The sequence below is a fragment of the Neltuma alba genome, unplaced genomic scaffold (assembly GCF_004799145.2).
Source record: "Neltuma alba isolate B1F8T4 unplaced genomic scaffold, ASM479914v2 tig00000747_pilon, whole genome shotgun sequence".
NCBI classification, from domain to species: Eukaryota; Viridiplantae; Streptophyta; class Magnoliopsida; order Fabales; family Fabaceae; genus Neltuma; species Neltuma alba.
Genome location: NW_021632171.1, coordinates 6,698 through 34,288, shown reverse-complemented (window position 1 = coordinate 34,288; position 27,591 = coordinate 6,698). Strand labels below are relative to the sequence as shown.

Here is a 27,591-nt window from a genome sequence, read left to right as displayed (position 1 = left end):
GAAATTTAATAATAATGCACAAATAGTTGTAATAAAAAATATTTAATTTGATTCTAAAACTCTAATTTATTTTATCTCTCATATTTATATATATATATATATATTTTTAAGATAGTTCTTTTAATAATAGTAGTTTTAACCAATACTCTTGATAGGTAAATATTTTTCAAAATATAAGCTAAACTTTATCCATTATGTTTATCAAGAAACTAATTAAAATCAATTTAAAATAATAAATATGTAAGCCATATATTTATTTTTCTAATATACCCTTATTAATGAAGAGAATAAGTAAAAGATGTAATAAATGAATTAAAGAGGAAAGAAAATACATGGGGGTAAAATTGAAAAAAACTAATTAAATGTTTGGACAAAAATGAATATTATCTTATAAAAATAAACCAATCCTTTTAAGAAAGTTTAGCTTATATTTGAACTGGAGAGTATATTTTAAAAAAGACAATACATATTTATTACAAATAACTAATTTAATTTATTTTTTTAATATACTCAAATTAGTTAATTAACTCTTATATTTAGGATCAGGGCTAGTAATATTTACATTGAAACCTTAAGTAAGATTGACTCCAATAAAAAATATATGTGTTTATTAAAAAATAGTAATAAAAAAATATTGATACAAAAACAACGCAATATTTTTATTTGTTATTTTTCATTTAACAAAACAAATTCGTAGTTTTAGATCTGTAATCCCCATCTTAAAAATTGGACTAGACTTAAGAATGCTCAGTTAATTTTAATTTATAAACATTTATCTTTAAGTATAAAATTCATTAATTTTAATTTTAACAATTTTATGAAATTTGTCAAAAAAAATTCATTTTATTTAACGTCGTTTTAACACTTGCGCATCTTTATAAATGAATTTCATACGGTTTAAGAATTAAATTACTAGATTAAATTACACCAGAAAAAACATTACTGGATTAAATAATGAGGATTCAATTTAAACAAAATAAACCATAGAGCCTGATTTAAAATAGAAGTGAATTATAATGCCTGTAGCCACTCCACATTCTGAAATATTAGCTGCATTGTGAAACTTGCCCCTAAGTATTTTCTTGAATAAATTAAGATTGTTTCAATATCTAAGGGCATGATAAGAAAAAATTTTGGGGAAAATTTTGAATTTCTAAACAAATTTATAAAATGAAACAACAAATTTATATGGTAAAAGGACTTATATTTAATCAATTTTTTTTGGAGCAGTCTCCCATTTTATAATATAAGATGTTTTGGAAAAAGAATGATTTACTCAATACTTTCGAGGATCACAAAGGTATTTTCTGAAATTTCTACTTGTATTTCAAGATGTAACGTTCCTAACCATATTTAATGCCTGGCCCAAAAAAACCACATTTAATGAAATTTATTAGTTTTTATAACTTACTTTAAAAATGTTTTATAAAACATCTTTAAGTTTGCCTTCATTTTGGTTTTAGTTTCTCAAATTTCAAACTATAAGTTTTGATTCTTTAAGAAGCAAAATAGTTCAACTTTTTATTGAATTATGAGGACTAATATTTTAAATGGGAAAAAGACTTAAGACACTAAAATTTATGATTTAAAACTTAAAAAATTAAAACCAAAATGAAAGCGAACTTGAATGAGCGAAATTTGTATTAACCTTTATTTATTTATGTGAAAATCAACTACTTCTTTTCTGGTTGATTAGGCATGTTCTTCATAATTAACAACGAAGCAAACACCAATTTTTTTAATCCTCTTCAAATTCCTTTTTTTTGGGAGAATCTAAAAAAAAAATTAAAATTACTAAATTTCAAATAAGAAATTTTTACAAAAATGTGTTATTATTTGTAAACTCATTATTATCAAAACTTAGTAAAATATTCTTATGACTTAAAATTTAATAATTTTAAACTTTTTTTGTGAAATTCTCCCTTCTGTTCTTTGAACTCCAACATAGTATTTCTTTTCCAGTTTTTTTTTTGGCCAACTTTCTTTTGTAATTATAATAACGATGTCCAAGCAATGGATCTACACTTATATATTGATTTGAAAAATAAATAAATAATTCATTTTAAAGTTTATTGTCAGAGTCTTGAAAATTTAATTTGCTGAAATTTGGCCAAAACAATTTGCTGAAAATCCTTATTACAAAATTTATTGCCTAGAGCATCTAAAATTTATTTAAGAATTTAGGTAAAAGTACAACATATTTTTAACAAGTACAAGTTTTTCAACTGTATGTATGCAGCTGATATTCAACTGTATGTAAAATGAAATATATTTGCACATAATTGAATTGAAAATATGTTGCCCATAAATAAAAAAGAATTGGACTGGTTAAAAATTAGTAACACCCGTTCAAACACTAGAGTCCTAAAATATTTTTGGACAATAAATTTTATAATGTAGATTTTTTTTTCCCAGCAATTTCCCCTAATTATCAGGGCATGCATGGTAAAACCGTAAAAGACATGTTTTGAATGTTTGATTTTTTTTTCCTAAAGAGATTTAAGGTACATTTGTTATTGATAATCAATCATCAACAACCAACAACTCTACACATGATACATCATTTAATTAACGTGAAAAAAAAATAAAAGGGGTAATTTGGGGAAAAAAATACTCAATGATAGCCAAGGGGAGCTGGTGCCTCTCTCAATTCCTTTCCTTGATATTGTATATCCTGTTAACCAAAAAAAAAAAACGATAACATTAACACGAAAGGAAACCTAATCCTAACAAGAAATATTATAATAGACTCTATTTTTTAACATATAAATTATAAAATTGATCACAGCAAGTCCCCAGTACCTTTCACTAAGAAAGAGTATATATTATAAAATCTATATATTTTATTCAGGAAAAAAGTTCACATTTTTTAGGAAAGGACAAATAACACATGGGTCCCAAAAGATTAATTTAATAATGGTAGGTCTCAGAAAATATTGCTGAGGAAATTCTGGGTTGCAAATATATAGAAATTCAAACAATAGTAAATATAAAAACCTTAGTTGTAAATAAGAAATTTAAATAAAAATTACTCCTAAAACGAACTTCAATATTTGTAATTTGTACATCTTATTTGTCAAAAAAAATTCAAGATCTAGATAACACCCCAAAGTACCAAATACCCAATTCAACACAGTTTTTTAAATGCTTGTTTGGAACGGTGATTGAAAATTTCAAAAGCAGCTTTTTTTAATCGTAATTCTTAATATAAAATGTAAGTATATGAAGGTAGTTTTGTCTTAGTTTACATAAAAATACTTATAAGATCACCCCTAACTCTTAATTGAAGAGCCAATGAAAGGTTAGATTTTATCTTAAATATAAGATCCTAATCGATTTTATTTTCCATCTTTTTCAAAAATATTCCTATTAATTGCAAGGTGTTCCTACCGAAGAAATAATTCTAATCATCCAATGTACATAATTGAAGAGGATAGTTTCCGAAATCAACACATATATAACAAATAACTAACTTAACTAATTTTCTTAATATCTTCAAATTAATTATCTATAGCTTCTATGTTAATGACTAGAGCCAGTATTTACCTATAATAATAAGTGCTGATATTAAGTAGTTCCAAACAAAACATCACTGACTCTAGTTCCTCAAAACCAGATCTCTCAGAAATGAGAGGAAAGGAGAAGGGTAGTGAAGAGATGGACAAAAGAAGACTTACAGAAGCAAAGTGATTGACATCACGATGGTGAGCTTCGTCAGCACGGATAACAGTAACAACGTCTTTAAGAGTGGCATCCTTAGGAAGCCTCCAATAATCAATAGCAATGGCAGGAGCAGGAACATTCTCCACCTTCCCACTTTCAATGGCCATCAAATGCTCAGTATAAGAATTCACAGCTTCCTCCTCCAAGTACCCAACGAACCTGTGAGCCACTTTTGGGGATATCACGTAGAACAGGAAGAAGGCATTGAAGAACACTCCCTGTGCTGTAATCACCAGTAGCCTCTCGTGCCAGCTTGGCTTTACCAGCTCCGCCATTGTCATTAAGTGCATCCTCTCGTTCTCTGCTTCTTCTAGGAGAGCCTTGATCCACCCTCCGCTGTGCTGGAACTTCCTCAGTGACTTCAGGTGCAGCATCATCCCTCCCACCATCCCCGGCACCCCCGCGATCGTTTCTAGCATCATAGCGTGGCACCCGTATCGCTCCTGAAAATTTCATTATTCACTTCATCAGCATTATAGCAAGTCCAATAATTATTCTAATAAGTTGTCATAGATGAGATATTATGCTTTAAATCAGTATTGACGGGTTTTGAGCTTCTAATGTGTCTCCCTTTAATGCCTTTTACAATACCTCTAACTTCCCAAATTTTTTTTTAAATTTTGTTGCTTAATTATTAAATTCTATGTAAAATCAGTAACATTTAGTGATAAAATGGTGCGGTTTGGATTTTTTTAATAATTTTTTTAAAAAAATATTTTAAAATTACACGGTTTTAATTTTTTTAAAAATCATAAAAATTTAAAACCAAACATTTCATCATAATAAAATATCAAAATGTCATTCTTTTTATATAGAATGTATGGTTAAAAGAAAAAGGAAATGGATAGAGACATTTAAGAGGTTGGGGAATTATATAAAGTAATAAAGAGAGGCACATTAGAAACCTCGAATCTAGCATATTGACATGTTTGTGTGTTTAAATTCATTGGATCCCAGAAAAACTATTCACAAGTCATATGTAGATCCGGCTCCTTAGTTGTCGTGTAGTAACATGGGAAAACATGCCTAGTTATTAGTACTACTTGGCTGCGGCATTATTATATGAGGATGGAATGCTTATACTTCTCAAATTGAGATCTGATCAACTTGCCTCTCTAAACTGGGATATAAAAGACAACTACATATATATGTATATACTGAGACAGGAAAAAGAGCACAAACCTTAAAATACAGATGTGATAGAACATTAAGGAATTTCACTGTCCTGAAAGCAAGTTTGTCCCCGAAAGTAGTAGGCACATGATGCTTTGTTATATCGATCGACAAATCTGCATGGTAAGTGTCCCATGGCTGCCAAACAAACACACATAATTACTAATCATTCTTAGTTAATTACTCAATTAATCACTGTTTTATACTTAAAAACAACAAAGTTTACAGATGTAAATATCAATCAAATAATTGTCGTTAACTATATAGTACCGCGAAACAGTTCCAAGGCCACTCAGTCCCGTCGTCTCTTTTAATCTTCGGTCGGGAAATCCCCCAGTAGCTTGAAACGGCGCCGTTTCCGTTCTCCTGCTTCTTCTCCGATACCGTTCTCTCCTGCTGCTGCGGCTGCTTCTCAGCCGGAGACGCCGCCAAGGTCGACGACATCCTCGGCCAGTAGCCATAGAGATGGCGGAGTTTCAGCTCCGGCGCCGATGATGCTGTCACAATATGGCGGGTAAAGTTCTGGGATCCGCCGGAGACCAGAACTCGCGCCACCACAGATTTCACCAGAAAGTGCTTCATGATGATGATGATGATGAAGTGTTTGTTGACCTACTATATGATTGTGATGAGCCACTTAGAAATAATGGAGACCTTTATATAGAAAGTTGGGAATAATGATTCCTTTACGTAGTCCATTTTTTATTTACCATTTGGTGGGATGGAGAAGAGCCTCCATTATTGAAGGAAGGAAGGAAGAGATGCTCAATTACTTTAAAAAAAAAAAAAAAAAAACGCCTGGCGAAGGTGTCGAGATCATCTGGACTGTTCCGAGATGGGTGAGCCGTTTGATGGGTCTTAATTTGAATCATTCGACGGCTGGGATCAAATGAAATGTAATACTATTACTAGTGTGCCACCCTGAAAGCGCACGTGGTGGGTTGGCTTCGTTGTTTCGCTATAGCAGGATGAATCCAGAATGGATTCAATCGATTATTTTTCTCTTGCCCTCAATTTTTGATAAAAATAAAACGGAAAATATGAAAAGTTGACTTGACTATGAAATTATGTTTATATCCTGTGTGATTAAATAAAATATTCCTCTAATCCTAAATATAAAACATATTTTATAGTATAATTCACTCTATAAAATGAGTTTTATATTTAGGATTGGAAGGAATAATTAATATAATATAGAACAAAGGGTTTATGATAAATCGAATATGATTTACAGCTGAGATATAGTTCCCACGAAAAATATTGATATATAGTTCTCTTAATAGAAAAATAGACACCATTTCATTTATTTTCCAGCGAGTCCATGGCGCATTTTTACATTTTTAGAAATTAGTGATGGCCAAAACACAATTTCCCAAAGTATTTTTTGATAACATCCTTGTAATTTTTCTATTTTCAAAAGAGAGTAATCGGCCCTCTAATCTCTTTTATCTTTCACATTTGTCTTCTTTAAGATTATTTTTATTAATTGCATACATTAATTACAAAAGTTTATAATATAATTATTAAAAGAACAGATGTTTTAGAATAAGTAACACGTATTTTTTTTATAAACAATTAAATTGCTTAATTATTTTTAATTTATATGAATTTCAGAATTTCTTATCTAATCCTTATATTTATAATCAGATAGAGTATTTCATTAAAAATTAAGAAATATTTTTTTAATGAAATTATCATCATGATGAAGGAGCAAGCTTACTAGAAGTTTCCTGGTGCTGGGGAAACGCGCATAATGTGGTGATCAGGTCAATTCAATCAAAACAAAATTGCAATTGGTCAAAAGTGCTGCCATGGGGTATGCTCGCGGCCAAAAATGCTGCTCGTAACGTTTGAAAAGTCAAGACATTTGAATTGACTTTTCGGGCTGCGCTGACTCCCCATCAATGGGAAATTGGGAACAGGAATGGTAAAGATGCTGCGAACTTGCGATTGATGAGGTTGGGGCGCGTCGAATGGTTATTGGTTTAGGGTATGTTTGGGTTATATTTTTATTTGAATTGATTTTTGTAGAAAAGTCAATTTAGTAAGTTAAAATTTGTTTAGATAATCAATTAAAAAAATGTGAAATATTAAATACTATATATGTATATTATAGTAATATGTAGATAATTTTAAGAGAAATATTAAAATTAAAAGTTATAAATATAAAAGGGAAAACCATTTCACAAAGTATCTAAATCTATATTCTCTCTCAATTTTCAATTTAGTATTTACCTGTTTTTCCTTTTAATGAAATAATTTAATTTTGCTTTGTTAGTACTGTTAACTCGTATACAAAAGGCACATTGTTAATTTGTATTACTGAGAAAAATCTGAAAATACTAAAAAAATTGGGGGAAAATTCTCTTATTGAAAATATAATTGGTGAGAAGAATCTAAATCAAAATATAAACGTGTGTGTATAAAATTTGCATAGTGTGGATATTCAATGTGTATAAAAATTTATTAGTGACTTCTTACCAATTAAATTATTAACAAAAATTTTTCTCAATTTTTCCTCAATTTTATAAATATTATCTGAATAATAATGAATATTGAATGATAGATATATTTTAAAAAAACGGCTTCATTAATTTTGGAACCAACTCAAGGGATAAGTAAAAGCAGTCTCTCACTCACTCATGAGGACTCCAATCTTATGGTGCAGAAAGCAAAAGAAACAAAATGTATAGCATGTAGTTTACCAAAAAAAAATTAAAGTTTACCAAAAAAAAGTATAGCATGTAAAAAATTAGTCACTTTACCACTGGGGGTTAGGTCCAATAAAGGTTAGTCTCTCACAACGTGACGAATTAAAGTTCGAATCATCGCTGAAAGAAGTACTCACATTTAGTGCCCGACAATATTTTGAATAGGATTGTCTCTAATAGGAGGATAGTTATACTTTAGAAAAAAAAAAAAAAATTAGTCACTTTAGAGCATAAAGCCCATTTACTTACATCGCCCATATAAGGGAAAATTACGTACAGATCCCACAAACGAGATTTTATTTATCTAAGGTCTCACGAAATGTTAAAATTACTGACAGGTTCAAGGGACCTTAGAGTAAAATATTCTATTTGTAAAATGATGTTACTGCCCCTCACATTTCAAATTCACATTTGTTCTGTCATTGCGTTTTACAATCTCAACAGCGACTATTAACAACCCAATAAGAAAGTGTTGACAACCTAAACAGTATCTGTTAACAACTTACTTTATAGGATCACATAACCTCCACATAAGAGTAAATTATAACAAATAGTATAATACAACAACTTTAACAGTAAAATGGGAAGCTTTTTGAAATCATTAAGAATTTTAACTAAACTCAATAGGATTATAGCAAAATTTTAATGTCGAAATTCATTGACAACCTCAACGGTGAATATTAATAACCTAAGGAGAACTGTTAACAACCTTAGCAGTGTCTGTTAACAACTGACTTTATAGGATAATATAAACTCTAACTATAACTAACTAAGGTTGTTAACAGTTCTCCTTAGATTATTAATACTCATAGTTGAGGTGTTCAATAAATCTCCGCATTAAAATTTTGCTATAATCCTAGTAGATTTAGTTAAAGTTTTTAATGGCTTCGAAAAGCTTCTCATTTTAGTGTTAAAGTTATTATATTATACTATTTGGTTACAATTTACTCTTATGTGGAGGTTATGTGATCTTATAAAGTAAGTTGTTAACGGATACTACTTAGGTTATTAACACCTTCTCATTAAGTTGTTAATAGTTACCGTTGGGGTTGTAAAGCACAATAATAGAGCAAATGTGAAATTGGAATGTGAGAGGCAGTAAGGTCATTTTACAAATAGAATATATTACTCTAAGTTCCCCTGAGATCTGTCAATAATTTTGACATTTTGTGGGACTTTAGATAAATAAAATCTGTGTGTAATTTTCTCCCCATACAAACATGAATTTTAAGTTGAAAGTTAATTTTTGCAGTCCGTTTGGGGCTCGCTAATGTAAATAGCAAGCACACCCTTAGTGCAAAACGCCACTGGGTTTGCTTCTGCACAGTATTTGAGTAACTCAACAAAAAAAAAATTTGGCACTTACTTAAATTAACATTTGCAAAAGTAACTTTTATCCATGCTAATGCATTTGGATAGACTTTTATTAAAAAAAATTGACAAAAAAAAATATCCGAATGATAAGATTCAAATTCGAAAAAAGTCAAAAATTGGAAATAAAAAAATTATCTTAGCTTTAAATCGTCTTTTTTCTTTTCAAATGAAAACTGAAATCCACCGGAAAAAAAAAAGAGAGGACAGCAAAAAGAGAGAGCTATTTTTTTTAAAATATACAAGAGAAAGCCAATTTCTTTTACAGATTCCGTGTTGAAAAAAAGAAAATCGCAAAAAAAAAACCATAAAAATTGCAAAATCACGAGTTGGACCTGTTACAAAACTATCATAGGTTTTGATAATAACTGGATTGTAAATTGCAACAAATTTTTGATAAAATACCTGATTTGCAATCTCCTAATTTTCATGGTTTTTTTCAATTTTCACTTAAAAAAACTCAATTTCTGAACTTATCACCCGGGCCTAATCACAAGTTTTTTTTTCCTTCCTAATTATAGATATCTTCTTATTGGATGAAATATTATTTGTGCTACTGTTGAATACTAAAAGTTGACAATTCTCTTAATAAAGATTTGAATTTTAATTTGTCAGGTGACAAATTATGTTCTGTTAAAATTGGTGCAGATTTTTTGGATTAGGCCTCTCTCCTTTTCGCTTCCCTTCCCGACCGCTGCCCTTTTTTATTTTTATTTTCATTCTTTCTCAACTCTCCACCAAGCCTTGCCACGTTGCATCTTCCTCCCTCTTTCTTCTTAAACACGTCAACTATGACTATGTCCCAGGGACAAAATTAAAAAACCCAAAAAAAAAAGAAAAAAAAAGGTATACCCTCATGCGTATCTTTATTTCTATTATCTTGATAAAATTGATTTTATTGTTAACTCTTATCAGTTTTTCTCAATCATAAATATCCTATACTCATGATTTGTTAATTATGACTAATGTAAATATGGATTATACAACATATAAGTTGCCAAAAAAAAAATCAAATGTAAAAAATATTACTACTACTTTCAATCTTTGTTAATAATGCTCTTTAAAATAAAAACCTCTTAATATGCACAATCATAATAACAACTATTTAGAAAAGAATGAATAAATACATGTCACAAAGTGAATTAGTATTTTATATTTATGATCAAATTAAATCTTGAATAGTTTTTATATTTAGAACCGGAGGTAGTATTATGTTTATCTTAATCTAGACCATCCAAAGTCTTTGATGATTCAAATTCAGCTTAACATTTTTATAATTTTAAATAACCCAAAGTAATTCATATCAAGACTACACATGTTGAATAGTTTCTATTCTAATAAATATGATTAAAAAAGGTATTTTAAGACGAACAACATTTATTTGCTACAAATAACTAATTTAATTAATTCTGGTAAAAAAAATTAACTTAACTAATTTTCTTAATATTTATAAATTGGTTATTTAGTTTTTATATTCAAGACTAGAAGTAGTAATATTTTTTACATTTGGTAATTCTTTGGCAACTTATATGTTGTATAATCCATCTTGACATTAGTCATAATTAATAGATTATGAGTATAGGGACTAATATTTATGATTGAGAAAAACTGAAAGGGTTAACAATAAAATCAATTATATCAAGACCATAGAAACAAAGATATGTCTGTATGTTTACCTTTTCGTTTTTTTCATTTTTTTTCCGGGTTTTGTTATATTGTCCTGGAGCATTGATGAGGTGTTTAAGGACAAGGGGCCCGAAGGGGGGAGGAAGAGTGGTAAGGCTGGGTGGAGAGCTGTGTGTTTGGGGCAGGGGGGCAGCGGAATAAAAAAGAAACGGAGAGAAGCCTAGCCCAGAGTTTTTATGGCCCTGGCTGTTTCCAAAATTTTCAATCGGACCCAGCCCAGCCAGTTTAGAAATGTTGATGGGCCCGAGTTAGAACAAAATATTTTGGGACAATATTTTAAATTTGAAACAAACAAAAACATTATTCAGAGAAAAAAGTATAAATAATTTTATTAGACCAAGTGCGCGTTTGGATAAAACAAAATCATAGTTTAGAAAATAAATTTTTAAAAAAATTATTTTGAGAATAAATTTTGTAAAAAAATGATTTAGATAAAGTGAGAGTATTTAGAAAGCTGTTATCATAACCACTTTTTTTCATATACCAATCAGCAAAAAAAGATATAAATTAATATGATAATTACATAAAACATATTTTTATTTTATTTTTATTTAAAATAATATATTTGTTAATAATATATTTATTGCTAACATAATAAATGGTATATATAAAATATAATTAATTAATAATTAATATGTGTATAATTTATTGCCCAGAACTATGGTTTTGAGGCCAAATTATGGTTTAATAAAAATATAGTGTTTGAATTTTTTTAGACCAAACTATAGTTTGCGATCTAAAAATACTTTCAGCTAGTTTCCGAAAAACACACTTCATCCCAAAACCTTCTTCATTTGATTATATGCAATAGTCATAATTACTTAATGTAAATTGTAAATGGCAACTTCATCCCAAAACCTTCTTTATAAGATTAGTTACGGACATTAATGTTGCAGGTTGCTCTAATTGCATTGACCACTGCAAATTGTCAATGGACTAAATAAGAGAAGTTACTAATGATCTTTAATATAAAAACTGCTCAATTAATTTAAGTAAATTAATAAAATTAATTAATTTAGCTATTTGTAATAAATAGAGTTTGATTTTTTACAAAGTATCTCTTTTAATCATAACTATCCTTAAATGAAAACTTCCTAATATGCATATAATTAATATAGATACTTTAAATAATGAATTATAAATTTGAGAAGACAAAATAGATTGAGGTCTTATATTTATTATCAAATTTAATTCTCAACTAACTTTTATATAAAAAAACCGATAAATTTAGAGAATAAAGTAGATTGAGATCTTATATTCTTAAATCCCATAACAATTCTCGCATGAAACTTTGTTCTCCATCTCTAAATTATCTTTGTTAATAAAATTCGATCCAACGGCAACAGTCCTAAATTTTTGTTACGGCAAGATTACACACCCTCTTTCCATTTAAGCAAATGACTTTTTTTACACACCAAAAAAAAAAAGAAGACTTTTTTTAATTTAAGCCAATGCAGAGTTAACAAGAGGCTTAAATAATATTATCATGCCAGCTTGTGAAAGCAACGTAGAAATCTCCTTTAAGTCTTAATTTCTTTTTCTTAATTTATCCATTACGTCAAAAAGTAGACATTTTTATTCCTACGTTCCCAAATCAAGGAAACTTCACACCCAAAGCTTCAGATTTTTTTCTTTCAAAGAGTTCATACCCGACACGATTATAAATGTGTGGTTGAATTGATAGATATTATTTTTTTAAAAAGAAATCTAGACAATGAATTCTATATTATGAAGTGAGTCAAACCATTTGTGATTTATGAATAGTATGATTAACACTGATGATTACATATACATTTTGACGTATTGATTATTACCTTGATCATGAAAAATTTGAATAAACCATATATAATGAAATTATTATATTTTTAAATTATAATTATTATAGTAAGATATTACACAAATTTTTTTAAAAATCATAAGTAATAAACACGACATTTTATACATTTTAAACCATAAATTATCTTTAAATACAAACAAATAAATATTCCCTCATGTCTTCATTCCTTGTAATACATAAGAATTACATACAAATTATTTGGGGAAAAAAAACGTAAACTAGCTAATTAGATAATTAAAAACCTCAGCTACTTCGAATCTGCTTGTTAAGCGTATTTTTCATAATTTTATTCCAGTGTTCTTTTTTGGTTAATGATGATTTCTTTTCATAATTGACGCATATATTATATTTTTCGTAAAAGTTTCGAATCTTCCACTTAAGAGAGCGTTAAAGGAAGTGTTTGGTTTACTTGGGGGGGGGGGGGAAGAAGTATCTGGTTCGGTCAGAGTAAAAAAGAAAGTGTATAGTATCAGCTGAGTAATAAAGTTTTGGCCAATATGTGAATATTTAGGTTTTTTTTTGTGGTAAGTGGATATTTAATTTTATGTGCTTACCATCACCTCCAATCAAATAATAACTGGACATGTTCTTTATTCTCAAACATCATGCTCTCTTCGTCTGTTTTTATAAACAATATAAGACTCCATTATCTAGATAAAAAAGTTAGTTAAAAATAATAAATAGATAAAAATTAGTTTTCTTTAAAATACCCTTATTTATGAGGAGAGAGTACAAGAAAAAGAATAAAAAAACACTTTGGTCCTAAATATAAAATCTATTTTGTAGTGAAAATTACACATACAAAATATGTCTTATATTTAGGATTGGAGGGAGTATTATAATAAAGAGAATTATGAAAGAGAGAGAATGTGTGATTGAGAGAGATGATGGTTAGAGAAATGAGATAATAAATATATTAAATATTAAAATAAGTAATTAATAGAGGTAAAATAAAAAATTTGTTATAGAAATTTAAGCAAGTTGCAAATATTACTTATATTTAGGGATAAGAGCAGAAATTGTTGTTTTGAAAAAGGATGGAGGGGGTATCAATCTACTCATTAACAACCCTCCATTTGTTAACTAAATTAATATTACAAACTCACTCAGGAAATACTTAAAGCAACAACATATGCCAGTTGATAGGTTGCCTGGAAAATATCTTTACGTCAAAGGAAGTTGTAGCTCGATGGAATTGGTCTTCACGAGGGCTTTAGATAAGTTTGCCGTATTCTAGAAACCCATGTTTCTTTTTTCAATTTTTATTTTAAAATGTCGCCTTTTTGGTTTTCTAAATGTTGCTGAATCATTTATCACTTCACCCAATTATGGTTGATGTACTACATGCTAAACATAAAAATACTTGATTAATTTGAGTAGATTAAAAAAATTATTTAAATTAGTTATTTATAATAAATATGTGTTGTTTTTCTTAAAATATTTTTACTAATTAAGTATATTAGCTATAATTATCATTACTACAAGACTACATTTGGAAAATATGTGAATCTGAGAGATAAAGTAGATTGGAGTCTTATATTTAGAATTAAAATAAAAATCAAACTAACTGTTATATTAAAGATAGGAGTTAGTATAAGAGTTGCATACTAATTTATAGATATTAAGAAAATTAATTAAACTAATTGTTTATAAAAAATATGTATTGTTTTTCTTAAACTATTTTTTTTTGTCATTTGCACTAGAAACAAGCTTTTTGATAAAAACTTGGGTTAAGATATGTTCAACACTTTTAAATATTTTACCCAGTGTATCTCATATCCTAAATTATTTCATGGTTTATCCTGAAATATTTTTTTAAATACGATCACCATACAAGTATTTTATGGTACAATTTTCTTCTTAAAGAATTACTTTTTCAAGAAAATTATGCCGTTAAAGTATTTTTTTAGTATTAATTTTAACCTTACTGTTATTTCCTAAAAAGTCCATTAAATAAATAAATGTGCATCAAGCATCCTAATTAAACTCATCTATCAAATTTTATATTTAAGATTAGGGAGAGTATATTCTATAACTGTTAAATTTTCATTGCTTTTATTCAGCTTATTTACTTTGGTCATCCAAATGGATAATGGAAGAAGAATCCGTCAACTTCCTTGAGTTTGGCTTTTAAGAAAGAGGAAAAAGATGTTACATTTTATCAAAAACGAAAAAAAAACCAAAAAAGGATACCATTCATATAAATTCATGAATATCAACATTTCTTTGAGCAGTAATAATCTAATTAAAAATTTTATTCAATTTGGGATTTTCTAATTAATTAGAGTATACTGCATAATTATTTAAGCAATTATTTCCCTTTTAGTTACATTTACGACCTAATAATTACATTTAACTGCTTCTATTTTATTACTAGCCTTAATTTAATGCATGATAATTTTTTTTGTTATTCGTTATTTGCATATATTAGGATATATGATGATATTTTTGACCAGGAATATATGATGATATGGACAGAATAGGATTTAAAGGTATAATATATTATTTAGAATTAGGATTGGAATGTTCAAAAAAGTTATGAAATCTAGATCTAGATTCGTTTAAAATCATAATACACAAATTCAAATAAGTTAATTTTTATAATTAATCACGAAGACATAAACAATTTTATTTATTTTGTTTGTTATTGGCGCAGGCAGAATAAAACAGCTAAGTGCCTTTGTCTCTTTCATTTATTTATCGTATTTTGCTGCGATACTTGGAATTGTCGAACTTGGGCAGGTGGGTTACCGTTTGACTGCTTCCTTATCTTTGACCCAATTAATTATTAATTAATTAATAAGAAAACTAGAGATTTTTATTTATTTTTTATTTCACATATTAAATTATTAATTATTATTCCTACCGTTTTTTTCATTAAAAAATTTGGCTATTTTTTTAGTTTAGTTTTATTCTCAATTGGTACTCATTTTTAAATTTTATTTTAAAGTGGGCTAAATAAAAGAAAAATCTCCTATAACAAAATTTATCATCCGAAGTATTTAGGTACCTGAGTTCTCAGGTGGTTGCAATTTTAATAAATTTCATATATGTTTGGATAATAAATTTGCAATTGGGATTTTTCAACAATTTTCTCCCTTTTTGCCTAAAAGTAATTTTGGGGGTGTTTGGATAGAAACCAAACCATGGTTTCAGAAATGTTTTTACGGATTACGAAGTAAATATGTGGGGGAGGTTACCTCATTTTGCGAAAAAATGTTTCTGAAACTGCGGTTTTGAGAATGCCAAACACCCTTTTAAAGTTTAGAATTCATGTCAATAAAATAGTGTTTTTTACTGTAATTTTTATTTTTTGAATATTTTAAGAGATCTGATGGGTTGATGAGCTCAGGATCCGTAGACAGGGACGGTTCACGGAACCGATAAACAACAAATGTCCAGAATTCACTGGTCTTGAACACTATTTTTTTTTTTTCTTTTTCTAATAAAATAAAATTAAATGAAATTTGCCCTCGACGTGTATTTGTTCCATTTCCGAAGGTTTCAGGTTCTGATTTTTCACTTTCGCACGTCACTTGAGATTTGAGAAGCTGACTGGAAAAAGAGAGGAAAAGAAAAACGGAACGGAATCCATCATATTCATCTCCTTCTCCGCGTTGATCTGTGAATCAGTCTTTTGGCCATGGCGGAGCGTGATTCTTACGGGCTGGGTCCTCGATTAGGTCAGTTTATTTTATTTTATTTTGTTTCTTTAAAATCATTTTAATAATCTTTACCCAATTTTCGCTTGGATTCCCCATTTTTGTTTTTGGGATTTTTCATTGCGGGGCTTTCCTTTGTTTCAACTTTCGATCCTAGAGTTATGTTTACTTGACGAATCGATAGAGGAGTGATTACAAACGGTGCTCATTCGCGGTTGGAGCTCTAGTGTGGTCCGTTCGAGGTTGGGAAAGCCATAGGCAGTTTTGCTTTCTGGTCAAACCCTATTAGTTCAATTTATATATTAGACTCTGGAGGTGGAGAAGCGTCCTTAAATTCATTTAGACAGCATTATGGATTAGTTCAAATGAAGAAAATAGATCAATGCGCTGAAGAAAGTTGAATGTCGTTTTTTTTTTTGGGGGGGGGGGGGGGAATTCTGGCTGATGCTAATTTGCATCAGATTCAAGCGTGCCTACGGAATGTATGGCCTATAAGGAGTCCATTTACTTTAAGCGAGCTTCCTGAATTAAGCAGCTGGTAACAAATTTTTTGAAAGCTCTGGGGCCAATGTATCTTGCCCTGTATTATTTACTGCTCTACCCATAACGTCATGGGGGAAAGTATTCCTTAAGCTTGGCAGACACTAGTGGTGATGGAAGAATAGATTGACCCATAAAGATCAAAACTCTTGAGAGGCATACTTTGTAATCTGGCGACAAAGTAATTCCTCAATGTCAGTTCCTTTACGACGAGAGAAACTGAATCAAGGGCAAAGACAAAGTATGCAAAATTCCTTTTGTAGTGATTCTTACTAGGCATTCTTCAATAACTTCATTGGCTTGTAGGAAAGATTGATCGGAATTACATTTGCGAAAATTATAACCAAGGCCTGGCCTGATGGCTGAAACTATGAACCTACGAAGCAAAGTTATTAACATGCAATGATAGTTTTCACGATGATACATTGAGGTCAAATAAGATGATTTGGCCTACCATATGTAGCTCTTTAGTTTTTGTTTTTTTTTTTAAATTTGAGCATGAATTTAATGAATAATTGGTTTTTATATTTCTGATTAAAATTTTCGTTCTCCCAGCTTTCCTCATTATGTTTTACTTGTTTCTGTTCAAATCTGAAAGCTCGCTGGTATTACCAATATATGGCTAAATCTAAGTTTTCACTATGCAGATATTCAGCAATTACAATTTGAAGCCCAGCATCGTTGGTTGCGGCCTGCTGAAATTTGTGAAATTCTTCGTAATTATCGGATGTTTCATATCACATCAGAACCTCCAAACATGCCACCAAGTATGGTTTCTGCATCTGTTACTGATTAATTGATTGTTACATATAAAGTAAGCAATTCGTGTTTAGATGAGTTAAATTGTTTGTGACTGGATATCAAATCTAACTGATTTTGAAGATTCTCAATGAATTAAAGGGTAGTGGTAGCCCTATAGGTGCCGTCATTAGAGCTTGGCCACCACTTTCTTGCCCTCCTTATATATGACCAAGCAAATGATAATTGTTTTTGATGCTATGTAGTATTTCAAAATTTGCTATTTATGTTAAATTGAAGGTTTCTCGGTTCCCACTCCTGTAAACTTGAGATATTTAATTTCAATGATTAGAAGCAATGCAGGGGGAAATTAACAAAAAATTAATTTGGATGCTAAAGTATGCAGCTTAGCAATATGTCAAGTTGAGTAGTTCATATGATGTTATTAGTGGTTTCTGGTTCTTCTTCTGGCTGAAATCCTTCTTCTTGTTTGTAGTCAACCTGCTTACGTCTTTTTTAATTTTGGATAAACAAGGGACTTTAAGAGAGAACAATGGAATGACAGTGGACAAGTGATCCTCCCCAGTTGTAGGGAAAAGAAATGGAATAAGAAATAGCCAAGACTCTTTAACTCAAATGAGCTTTATAATCTCTTTGTAGATTCACAAGGGACATCTTATAACTCACTATTTATCATGCCCTAAAAGAGTTTGCTGCTTGACATATAATTCACTATTGCAGGTGGTTCGCTTTTTCTTTTTGATAGGAAGGTATTGAGGTATTTTAGAAAGGATGGACATAATTGGAGAAAGAAAAAGGATGGAAAGACTGTGAAGGAAGCTCATGAAAAGTTGAAGGTAAGCTTTTGATTTACCTATAACCTGGTCTGTGGTTAATCTAGTCCAGACAAGAATTTATCTTCTAGGCAGCCCTAAGGTAACTCAAATTGTTCTTCAGTCATTATAATCTTGTTAGAGAATAAGTCCTCATAACCTAATACAATGTTATACTAAAGTTTAACTTCCTTCAAGCAAATATTAGGTGGGAAGTGTTGATGTATTACATTGCTACTATGCTCATGGAGAAGAAAATGAAAATTTCCAGAGGCGAAGCTATTGGCTGCTTGAACAGTGAGTATGAACTAATTTTTGGCCAATTTTTTTAGTTGTTTCTCTAATTTACAGTTCATGGCGGACTGCTTGTCTATTTTGACTTGGTAGTTTCTCTTAGACCCCGATTAGTAGGTGGTGCAATAGTGCAGTTGTAGAGTTGTGGTTTTATGTTGTCTTGGTTCACCATGTAGATAACTGTGAACATGCTATTGGAGTTTCAAATATGAGCAAATTTTGAAGTTTTCAGCATAAATTTAGGGACAGGTCATAGTAAATTGAATATGCATCCTGTGGATGCGATCTGAATATACTGATCAAAATATGGTTTTATAATCGATTTGTTTACTGCAGGGATATGATGCACATTGTTTTCGTACACTACTTGGAAGTTAAGGTATTTATTTCTTTTAATTTTCTTTATTTTTACTGTTGTTCTTGTTTATTATTGCCTGTGGTACAGTTTTTTTTTTAAAATCTATTATTTCAATATAAATTTCACCCTGGGATATGTTATTGTTAATAATGGGTTGCAGGAGTTTTTCTTGGACAGTTGAAAGACCCAAGCAACCAATGTTTTTCTAAGGTTTAAAAACTGTAACTTAAATGTTTAATGCTGATCCTTTGCCAAGTGATTCATGAGTATTGTAACTTTGTTCGGTCACGTTCATAGTCAAGTGGCTGAAGTTCCAACCAGTGTTGGAGATCATGTGAATATTGATGAAATCGTGGAACCTGTGTTCCTTTGGATTATGTCACTGTGCTTTTACTATTAGTAGTAGCGTGTTATGGAAGGATTTATTTACTTTGTTAGTACCTGTAGTTTCTCCTTAGTTTCAAATTGGCCTCTGCATTTTAAAAGTTTTTAATACGTTCTTATAATTTTCAAATTTTGTGATCGAGTTCTTGTGTGTTGTGTGAATCCACCATAGAGCCATTAACAGGTTGGTTTATTTAAATCTTTGCCTATTTGGCAGCATCTACTGCTTTTGACCTCAACGACACTGTCTAAAGCATCTAGTGATTTATTTGACATAACAGTCCAATCTAGCATCTACTGCTTTTGACCTCAACGACACTGTCTAAAGCATCTAGTGCTTTATTTGACATAACAGTCCAATCCATACTGTTTGTTTGGTTCAATGGAGAGGGGAGTGGGAAGGATTTTATTGTTCTCTTGTATTTTTTGCCCAGCGGGAAGGGATTTTAATACTGTTTTCTTTAGCTGATAAAGCTGTGTAGCCCTTTTTAGTCCTTTTTCTATCACTATATTGTACATTGGTCAAGAATCTCTAAGTGGAAATCAATCAGAAAGCGTGTAAAATTGGCTAAAGTGGAAATTAGGATTGTGTTCTTGACTGATTTGTACGTTTGATAAAGTATTAGCAGATAAATTTGGGTTCCATTCTCTCAGGGTCATAAGACAAGTGTTGGAGGAAAACCAGATATTGATGAGGTTTCATCAGATTCCCAAAGAGGCAGCTCTGCATCATCTGGTTTTTCGAGAACTTATAATAACGTGCCGTCAAGAAGTACAGATTCCATGAGCCCAACTAGCACTTTGACATCCTTATGTGAAGATGCTGACTCTGGTAGCACTTCTTTTTTAACTTTACTTTTAAGGCTATCTTTTGCTTATTCTTTATGACCTGATTTATGATGCACCAACATAGATGCAAGACACGCTCAAATAAAAATTGAAAAGACAGAGGACCTTAGAGAAAGTGATTTGGAAATAGTAAAATTGTGTAAAATATTACCAATCAAAATTAGGCACATGTTATGTCAGAGCTTCATAAGACATGACAGAATACATAGCGTTTATATATGTCAATCGTATTGTTAAGTTATGGGGAAGCTCAATTCACTTGTAACCCCTGAATGGTTGGCTTTGAGTTTCTGTTAGAGGATATTTACCAAGCAAGTTCTGGGTTGCGCTCATTTCATGTTTAACCAAGTATGACAAATAATCCTTCAATGGACAAGATTGGTGCTGGTACAAATAGTTCATATCTCCCGCATCCCTTTTCAGGTTACCATGCAGTTTTATGTGTTTGCCTCCCTTAAATTGATTATTGATGACTCGTGTTATTTAATCACTCATCGTGTGAGCCTATTTGAGATTTAACATCTGAAAACATTTGAGAATCTTTCCAGGTGATCGTGCACAGACATTGATTTCTGGAGCAGACTATCTTTTACAAGTTCAGCAAGATAGACCTGGAGGCAGTGATGCTAGTACTTCTTTCATTGATGGCCGAAAAACCAATGGAATGGCCTTGCGGGGCGATGGCTCTGAACAACTTACAAATGGATTATCTACTGATCCGTCCCTTGTGTCATTTACTTCCATCCCATCCAATTCAATAGGAAACATTCTTGAACAAGAAAATACTGTTCCGGGTGACCTTTTAGGCATAAAAAATGTCCTCATCGGGTCAGCTGGGAGTTCTCAGACCCTCCAATCAGATTGGCAGGTACTATCTGCTTGCTTATACCATATCTGCCAATAGCATCTTCTTGGAAGTCTTTATTGTTTAGGATTGAGAACTCATCCTGTAAAATTTGGTAGATCAGATATACTGGTAATGTGTGCATCTTAGCGCATAAAACAATAGTTAAAATTAGATAGGCCTTTCCTTTTTGTCAATAGGCTACTCTGGAGCCATGATATAGGCTTTGCCACGATTTCCAGGTTGATTTCTTTTGTCAGAAGTTTACTAGATTTGCTAGGGTTGATGTCACAATTACAACAGTCTGTTCAATTAAACTAAAAAATTTGGACAGTTCCGTGGTTGCTAGTTTACATATTGATATATGAGAATTTTTAAGAAAGCCTTTCATTTGCTTCTCTTGAATGGAAGTTTTCTTTTCCCAGAATGTATTTTAATTTTAGGCCTAATTCTTCTTTTGATGATCGATTCAACCTCTGATCAAAAAGATATACTTTGGTTATATTTTATCTCTTCAACAAGTTTAGTAAAGAGCATAAGGACCCGATTGTTCTGATGGACAGAGAAGAATCTATAATTAGCTTTTCAGGAAATTGCCAAACGAACAATTTCAACAAAATCTTTCAATTTCTTATTTTCGATTTGGGCCAAGGGTTGAAGATTTACCCCATGGGTGATAGATGAGAAGCATGCCTTCATTAAGTCAGAATTGAGCCATCTTATATGGTGGGAAGGTATCTAATTTTCACAATTACGTGGTTGGCATCTGGTTATTATGTAGTTTCATTCGTCCTTGAAGGTCAACATATAATTGTTGAATGGCATGGTGCTTGGGAGGGTTCTGGCTTGGATGGCACTGTTTGTTTTTGTTTTGTTTTTTCTTGGAAGAGTGTAGGGATATCTAGAGTAAGGTGACATAGAGTAAGAAGGGAATCATGAGAGTTGGTGCTTGGTATTTTAAAATGTCTGAAATTTATAACACAGCGTATGTTCTCTCTAGAATATAAAATTCTCCCAGGGATTTTGTTAAGGTTGCAGAGTTGTGATTTTTTTCATATAATGAGCTGATTTCCGGATCAGCTAGTAATTGCTTAGTTGTTAAGAATCTTGGTGAGTAGCAGCTATTTATTTGCTTGGTCGTCCATTATCTTTTAAGTGCAATATCTGCAAGCTTCATACTTTAGTGTTATTCATTTTGCTATTTGAACTGTTGATCCAGATCCCTTTTGAAAGTAATCCAGGGCAGATGTCGAAAGAGCTTACAACCCAATCGCTGGGTTTGGAGTTTGGCTCTGACTTTAGCAATGGTTTGCTGCAACATGAAACACATGACCATGTTGCTTCTGGCTCTCTAAATTTTAACTGTCAGCAAAAAGAGGAGCCTGTGCCGGAAAACTTTCCAGAACAGCATACTGATACTCAATCTCAAATTTTGCTGAAATACAATTTTGGGAATGAAGGTCCCACAGAAGAAAGTATTAATTATGCCTTGACTGTGACGCGGCGGTCCTTATTAGATGGGGAGGAAAGCCTAAAGAAAGTTGACAGCTTCTCTCGATGGATTACTAAAGAACTCGAAGAGGTGGATGATCTCCATATGCAGTCATCACCTGGCATTTCTTGGAGCGCTGATGAATGTGGGCATGTGATAGATGATTCCTCATTGAGCCCCTCCCTCTCTCAGGACCAGCTGTTTAGCATAAATGATTTTTCACCTAACTGGGCTTATGCTGAATCGGAAACAGAGGTACTGCTCAAATTTTTTATATATCCAGAAAAGATTAGTAATGAAAGGATATATATATATATATATATATATATATGAATTCCAGATTTTATTTCAAGCAAATAACTTTAGCTTTTTCCCCTCCTTTTTTTGGCCATCCTTGGCCCATTATATACTATTTCTCGTTTCCTGTCTTTTCTCCTCCTGTATTCTTGGCGTTGAAATTGAATTTGATACATTTATTTCATGGAGGATGAGATGCATTGAGTCTTTTGCTTCAGATATTAGCTGCTGTTGTCCTGGTCATATTCATTTAATGTATGTGCTAGTCTTCTTATTTTCTTCTCTTTTTATTTTTTTTGGTCGTTTAATATGTGCTCTTTTAAAGTATTACTGGATGATCTTTTACCTTTTTTCTTGCTCCTATTTCATCGCTTTTTGTATCTTATTTGTGGAAATTTTTCTGTATATTTCACTATAGATTCAACTTTTTCTCTTTGGATCTTTGGTGCAACATCATAAAAACGCTGCTGTAATTTGACAGACAACTTACACTATCTATGATCACGCAGGTTTTGATCATTGGAACATTTTTGAAGAGTCAAACAGAGGTAGCGAACTGTAACTGGTCGTGCATGTTTGGGGAAGTTGAGGTTCCTGCCGAGGTTCTTGCCAGTGGAATTTTGTGCTGTCAAGCTCCATCTCTCAAGGTTGGACGGGTTCCCTTCTATGTAACATGCTCCAATAGGTTGGCTTGCAGTGAAGTGCGGGAATTTGATTACACAGAGAGCTTGGCTGAAAATGTTGATGTTTCAGATTTCTACGACAGTTCAACTGAGATACGGTTTCATCTGAGACTAGAGAAGCTGCTTTCTTCAAAATCAGCGCTCCCTTCAAATTACAACTTTGACAATGATATGGTGAAAAGAAACTCTATATTTAAGCTCATTGCGTTAAAGGAGGAAGAGGCTTCCTCAGACAGGGAAGAGCTGATGTCAGAGAAGAATGCGTCCCAGCAAAAGGTGAAGGAGTTAATATTTTACGGGCAACTTAAAGAGAAGCTGTACTCTTGGCTGCTTCGCAAAGTAATTGAAGATGGTAAAGGGCCAAATGTTTTGGATGAAGAGGGGCAAGGTGTGCTTCATTTAGCAGCTGCTCTTCGGCATGACTGGGCAATAATGCCAATCGTTACGGCAGGATTGAATATCAATTTCCGGGACGTGAATGGATGGACAGCTCTGCACTGGGCTGCATCGTATGGCAGGTTGGTAGTATGGATTTTGTTGCAAATAGTTCGTTTCCTAACAGGAATCGAGCTAAGAACTCTGGTTTTTGCTTGCAAGTGAGACACATTTTTGCCCATCTAAGATTTTACTCTATTTTCATCAAATTGAAAATTTTCTAGTGCAGGCTTTACATTGTTCTCCTTTGAAAATAAACTCGCTTGCTGAAAGTCATCCGAAAAAGTGATTGCTTTCTTCAGTTTAAAGCTGACGATGTTGGACATATAGGACATTCTTCATTTAGCATTAATTGAAAATAATTTTTCTTCTTTATACTAGAATCTTTCTCGAAGATGTTGTGCTCAACATGAAGAAAATTGGCTCCGTATTTAATATTTTACCCTCAAATGTTCAGGGAACGGACAGTTGCTGTACTTGTCTCCCTGGGTGCAGATGCTGGAGCATTGACAGATCCATCCCCAACGTTTCCCTCTGGAAGAACAGCAGCAGATCTTGCTTCTAGCAATGGGCACAAAGGAATCTCTGGTTTCCTTGCAGAGTCTTCATTAACCAGCCACCTTTCAACCCTCACAATGAATGATCAGAAGGGAGATGTTGGGCAAAGAGCTTCAGAAGTAGAAGAAGTACAGACAATTTCAAAACGAACAGCAACACCGGGGTTTAACGGTGATATGCCAGATACCCTCTCCCTTAAGGATTCCCTTACTGCTGTTCGTAATGCTACGCAAGCGGCTGATCGTATATACCAAGTATTCAGAATGCAGTCATTTCAGAGGAAGCAGTTAACCCAGTTTGAAGATGATGAGTTTGGACTGTCAGATCAGCAGGCTCTTTCCCTTATAGCTTCTAAGGCATGCAAGGCTGGATTTGGAGATGATTTAGCCCATACTGCTGCTGTGCAGATACAAAAGAAGTTTCGTGGTTGGAAGAAAAGAAAGGAATTTCTAGTAATTCGTCAAAGAATTGTTAAAATTCAGGTCAGTTGTTCTATTCTTCCCCCCCCCCCCCCAACAAGTTTTATACGTCAGTCTAAATATGATTGAATTTCTCTCATTAAATTTTTCACAGTTGTTTGACTCACCATTTAAATTGATTCTTTTTCCTGTCTGGGAATTATGGTCACAAAGCTATTGTTGAGTTAAATAATTTCGGTTGTGTAAAAATTGAGAACTAAGGGTGCGAAACAATTATGCATTTTAGGGGTAACTTCCGCACCTTTCTTTCCCCTTCTCACAACTTTGTATTTGGGGTCATGTGTGGTTATCATTATTGAGGATTCTCTCCACAGTGTAGAATGTTAATTGGGCTGAAGTATTTTCTGTACCTGCTGTCTAAAGTACTTACGGTTTGGTTGCTGCTGCAGTGGCACTCATTTTTGATGAGATGAAATTTCGTTTTAGAGAAGGATGGAGAAGTGAAAAAAGTAGGGAGGATGATGAGATATACTCCTATCCCTTTGTTTATTCTGATGCCCATAATCCCACCTCCCCCGCACCCCCCCGCCCAAAAAAAAAGAAGAAAAGAGGCTATCCAGTGCGCTTATAAGTTAGCTAGTTATATTTTCCATGCGTTTTATATAGTCCTGATCCACATTGTTCATGGTTTGTGAATAGTTCAGCTTATTATGGATATTTTTTGGGTCAGCTTATTATGGATTTATCTTATCTTTATTTATTGATTTTCAAAAATCAACTTAGGAAATGTTGTTTGGATTCCTGGGAGTTATTTTTTCTGTTGTTGGCCCTTGTACAATCGGTACATTCGTCTGATTCTTGAATTTCATGGTGTCAAGGCCCATGTAAGAGGCCACCAGGTAAGGAAGCAGAATAAATCAGTCCTCTGGTCTGTGGGAATTTTGGAGAAGGTAATATTGCGGTGGAGACGCAAGGGCAGTGGTCTACGTGGCTTTCGACCTGATGCCAATAAAATCCCCAACCAAGAAAATGATACTGTGAAAGAGGATGATTACGATGTTCTCAAGGAAGGAAGGAAACAAAGTGAAGAAAGGTTCCAAAAGGCACTTACGAGGGTGAAGTCTATGGTTCAGTATCCAGAGGCACGGGCTCAGTACCGGCGTTTGCTAAATGTTGTCGAGGACTTCCGGCGAACCAAGGTATTCTTTTTAACATTTAGCATTTATATGAAGCCTAAAATCATAATTTTTGGCAAAATTGTTTTTGCTAATTTGATATCTGGGAGGCATCCATGCAGGCATTCCTTTGTTTCATGGGATTGAATTGTAATCTTGGCTTCCTTTGGTGCTTCCGCTCATGACTTTTTTAAAATTTTCCAAGGGAGCTACTTTATCTGATATGCAAATAGATTGGGCAACTGGGTTACTAAATAGGCTTTATAGGGTCTTTTGCTTTGAGACTTTCGACTATTATTTTAACAAAAATCTCCTGCTATTATTAAATTCTGACAGGCATGCGATATGGACGTGATCAATTCAGAAGAGACGGTCGATGGTGTAGAGGACCTTATTGATATTAACATGCTCTTGGATGATGAAAATTTCATACCTATAGCATTTGATTGATTCTTTCTGGTCACTACTCTGATCCTCTCCACTGTATATAGGTGGCCAGAATTGCCTTTATTTGGCATTGAGGAAGTCCTAGCAGTTGCTGTATATATATTATATATACACAAACATATATATGATCAAAATTACGTTGTTCAAAGGCTGGCTATGATTAGACTATCACATATATGGTTCAGTTTTTAGAAGTCCAGGTATTGTCCACTATTGAGATGTACTATGATCTCATGGATCCTGGTTTCATATGATAGGACTATTTCTATTTAAAAACTGGTTAAGGGATAACAACATAATACAGTATATAATTGCATTTTGTCAAGAAATGGACTTTGTTTAAGCGTGTATTTTATTTTTAGAGCTAACAGCGGTACGTTGATGAGCTTTTCTTTTCTACTCTCTCTCTGTTTTTTTTGGTGGAGGATTCAGGCTTAGGTGCAATAAATTCCCTCGAGTATTATTGGGTTGTTTTCGAGTTGTCTCTCAATATTTGACGTTATGACTGGGGAATGTGACATGGCTTGTATTTTAACCATTTCCTTCATTTCTGGGGAATTCACACAATGGAAAAAAATATTGAAAGTGAATAACTGGTATTCTGTTTTTGCTTTCCGACACTTTCGCCCAGAATTGACTATGATCAAAATCTTCCTTCAATCAACTATATTTTTAAAAACTTGTAATATTTAATTTATTTTAAAATGAGTCGGGTATGACATTATGAAATTTGAATATATTTAATGAATTATATTTGAATAATATTTTAATTGGGATTTGAGTATATTGAATTAAATATGGAGTATTGTTATTAAATCAGATTTTAATTGGAGGTTCAAATGAATAAATTAATAATTAATTTTATTTATTAATTTTAAATTTGAATAGTATCTTAATTGGAATTTGAATATATTGAATTAAATAGAAAGCATTATTATTAATTATTAAATAGTATGTCAATTGAAAGTTTAAATAGAGAAATAAATAATTAATTTTGAATTTATACATGTTTATCCTAAGTTTCATACCTCTAATTCAAATCCCATTTGAATGAATGAAAAAAAAAATCATATTCTTATAAG

At 31.9% G+C, this 27,591-nt stretch overlaps 2 protein-coding genes and 1 long non-coding RNA gene across 4 annotated transcripts; 1 reads left to right on the top strand and 2 right to left on the bottom strand.

Annotated features, from left to right (window-relative positions):
• Nucleotides 1-1,745: 1,745 nt before the first annotated feature.
• LOC114744808 (uncharacterized) lies at nucleotides 1,746-17,444 on the bottom strand. The gene is made up of 3 exons (XR_003740150.1): nucleotides 17,366-17,444; nucleotides 2,118-2,132; nucleotides 1,746-1,756 (listed from the first exon to the last, which is right to left on the bottom strand). It is a non-coding gene; the product is annotated as an uncharacterized LOC114744808 (long non-coding RNA).
• LOC114744777 (alternative oxidase 3, mitochondrial-like) lies at nucleotides 2,493-5,575 on the bottom strand. Its single transcript, XM_028932934.1, has 4 exons — nucleotides 5,167-5,575; nucleotides 4,906-5,034; nucleotides 3,678-4,166; nucleotides 2,493-2,674 (listed from the first exon to the last, which is right to left on the bottom strand). The coding sequence occupies exons 1-4, from the start codon at nucleotides 5,476-5,478 to the stop codon at nucleotides 2,615-2,617; spliced, it is 990 nt and encodes a 329-aa protein (XP_028788767.1). The 5' UTR covers nucleotides 5,479-5,575; the 3' UTR covers nucleotides 2,493-2,614.
• Nucleotides 16,027-26,785, top strand: LOC114744749 (calmodulin-binding transcription activator 2). 2 transcript variants are annotated; one of them, XM_028932916.1, is made up of 12 exons: nucleotides 16,027-16,184; nucleotides 17,351-17,470; nucleotides 18,183-18,298; nucleotides 18,483-18,571; nucleotides 18,905-18,947; nucleotides 19,965-20,142; nucleotides 20,708-21,027; nucleotides 22,223-22,750; nucleotides 23,302-23,993; nucleotides 24,368-24,950; nucleotides 25,766-26,086; nucleotides 26,399-26,785. In XM_028932916.1, the coding sequence occupies exons 1-12, from the start codon at nucleotides 16,145-16,147 to the stop codon at nucleotides 26,510-26,512; spliced, it is 3,144 nt and encodes a 1,047-aa protein (XP_028788749.1). In that variant the 5' UTR covers nucleotides 16,027-16,144; the 3' UTR covers nucleotides 26,513-26,785. The 2 variants fall into 2 exon arrangements, with proteins under 2 accessions (XP_028788749.1, XP_028788756.1); XM_028932923.1 differs by lacking the exons at nucleotides 16,027-16,184; nucleotides 17,351-17,470; nucleotides 18,183-18,298; nucleotides 18,483-18,571; nucleotides 18,905-18,947 and adding an exon at nucleotides 19,274-19,278 and having other exon boundaries at nucleotides 20,033-20,142.
• The last annotated feature ends 806 nt before the right edge of the window (nucleotides 26,786-27,591 follow it).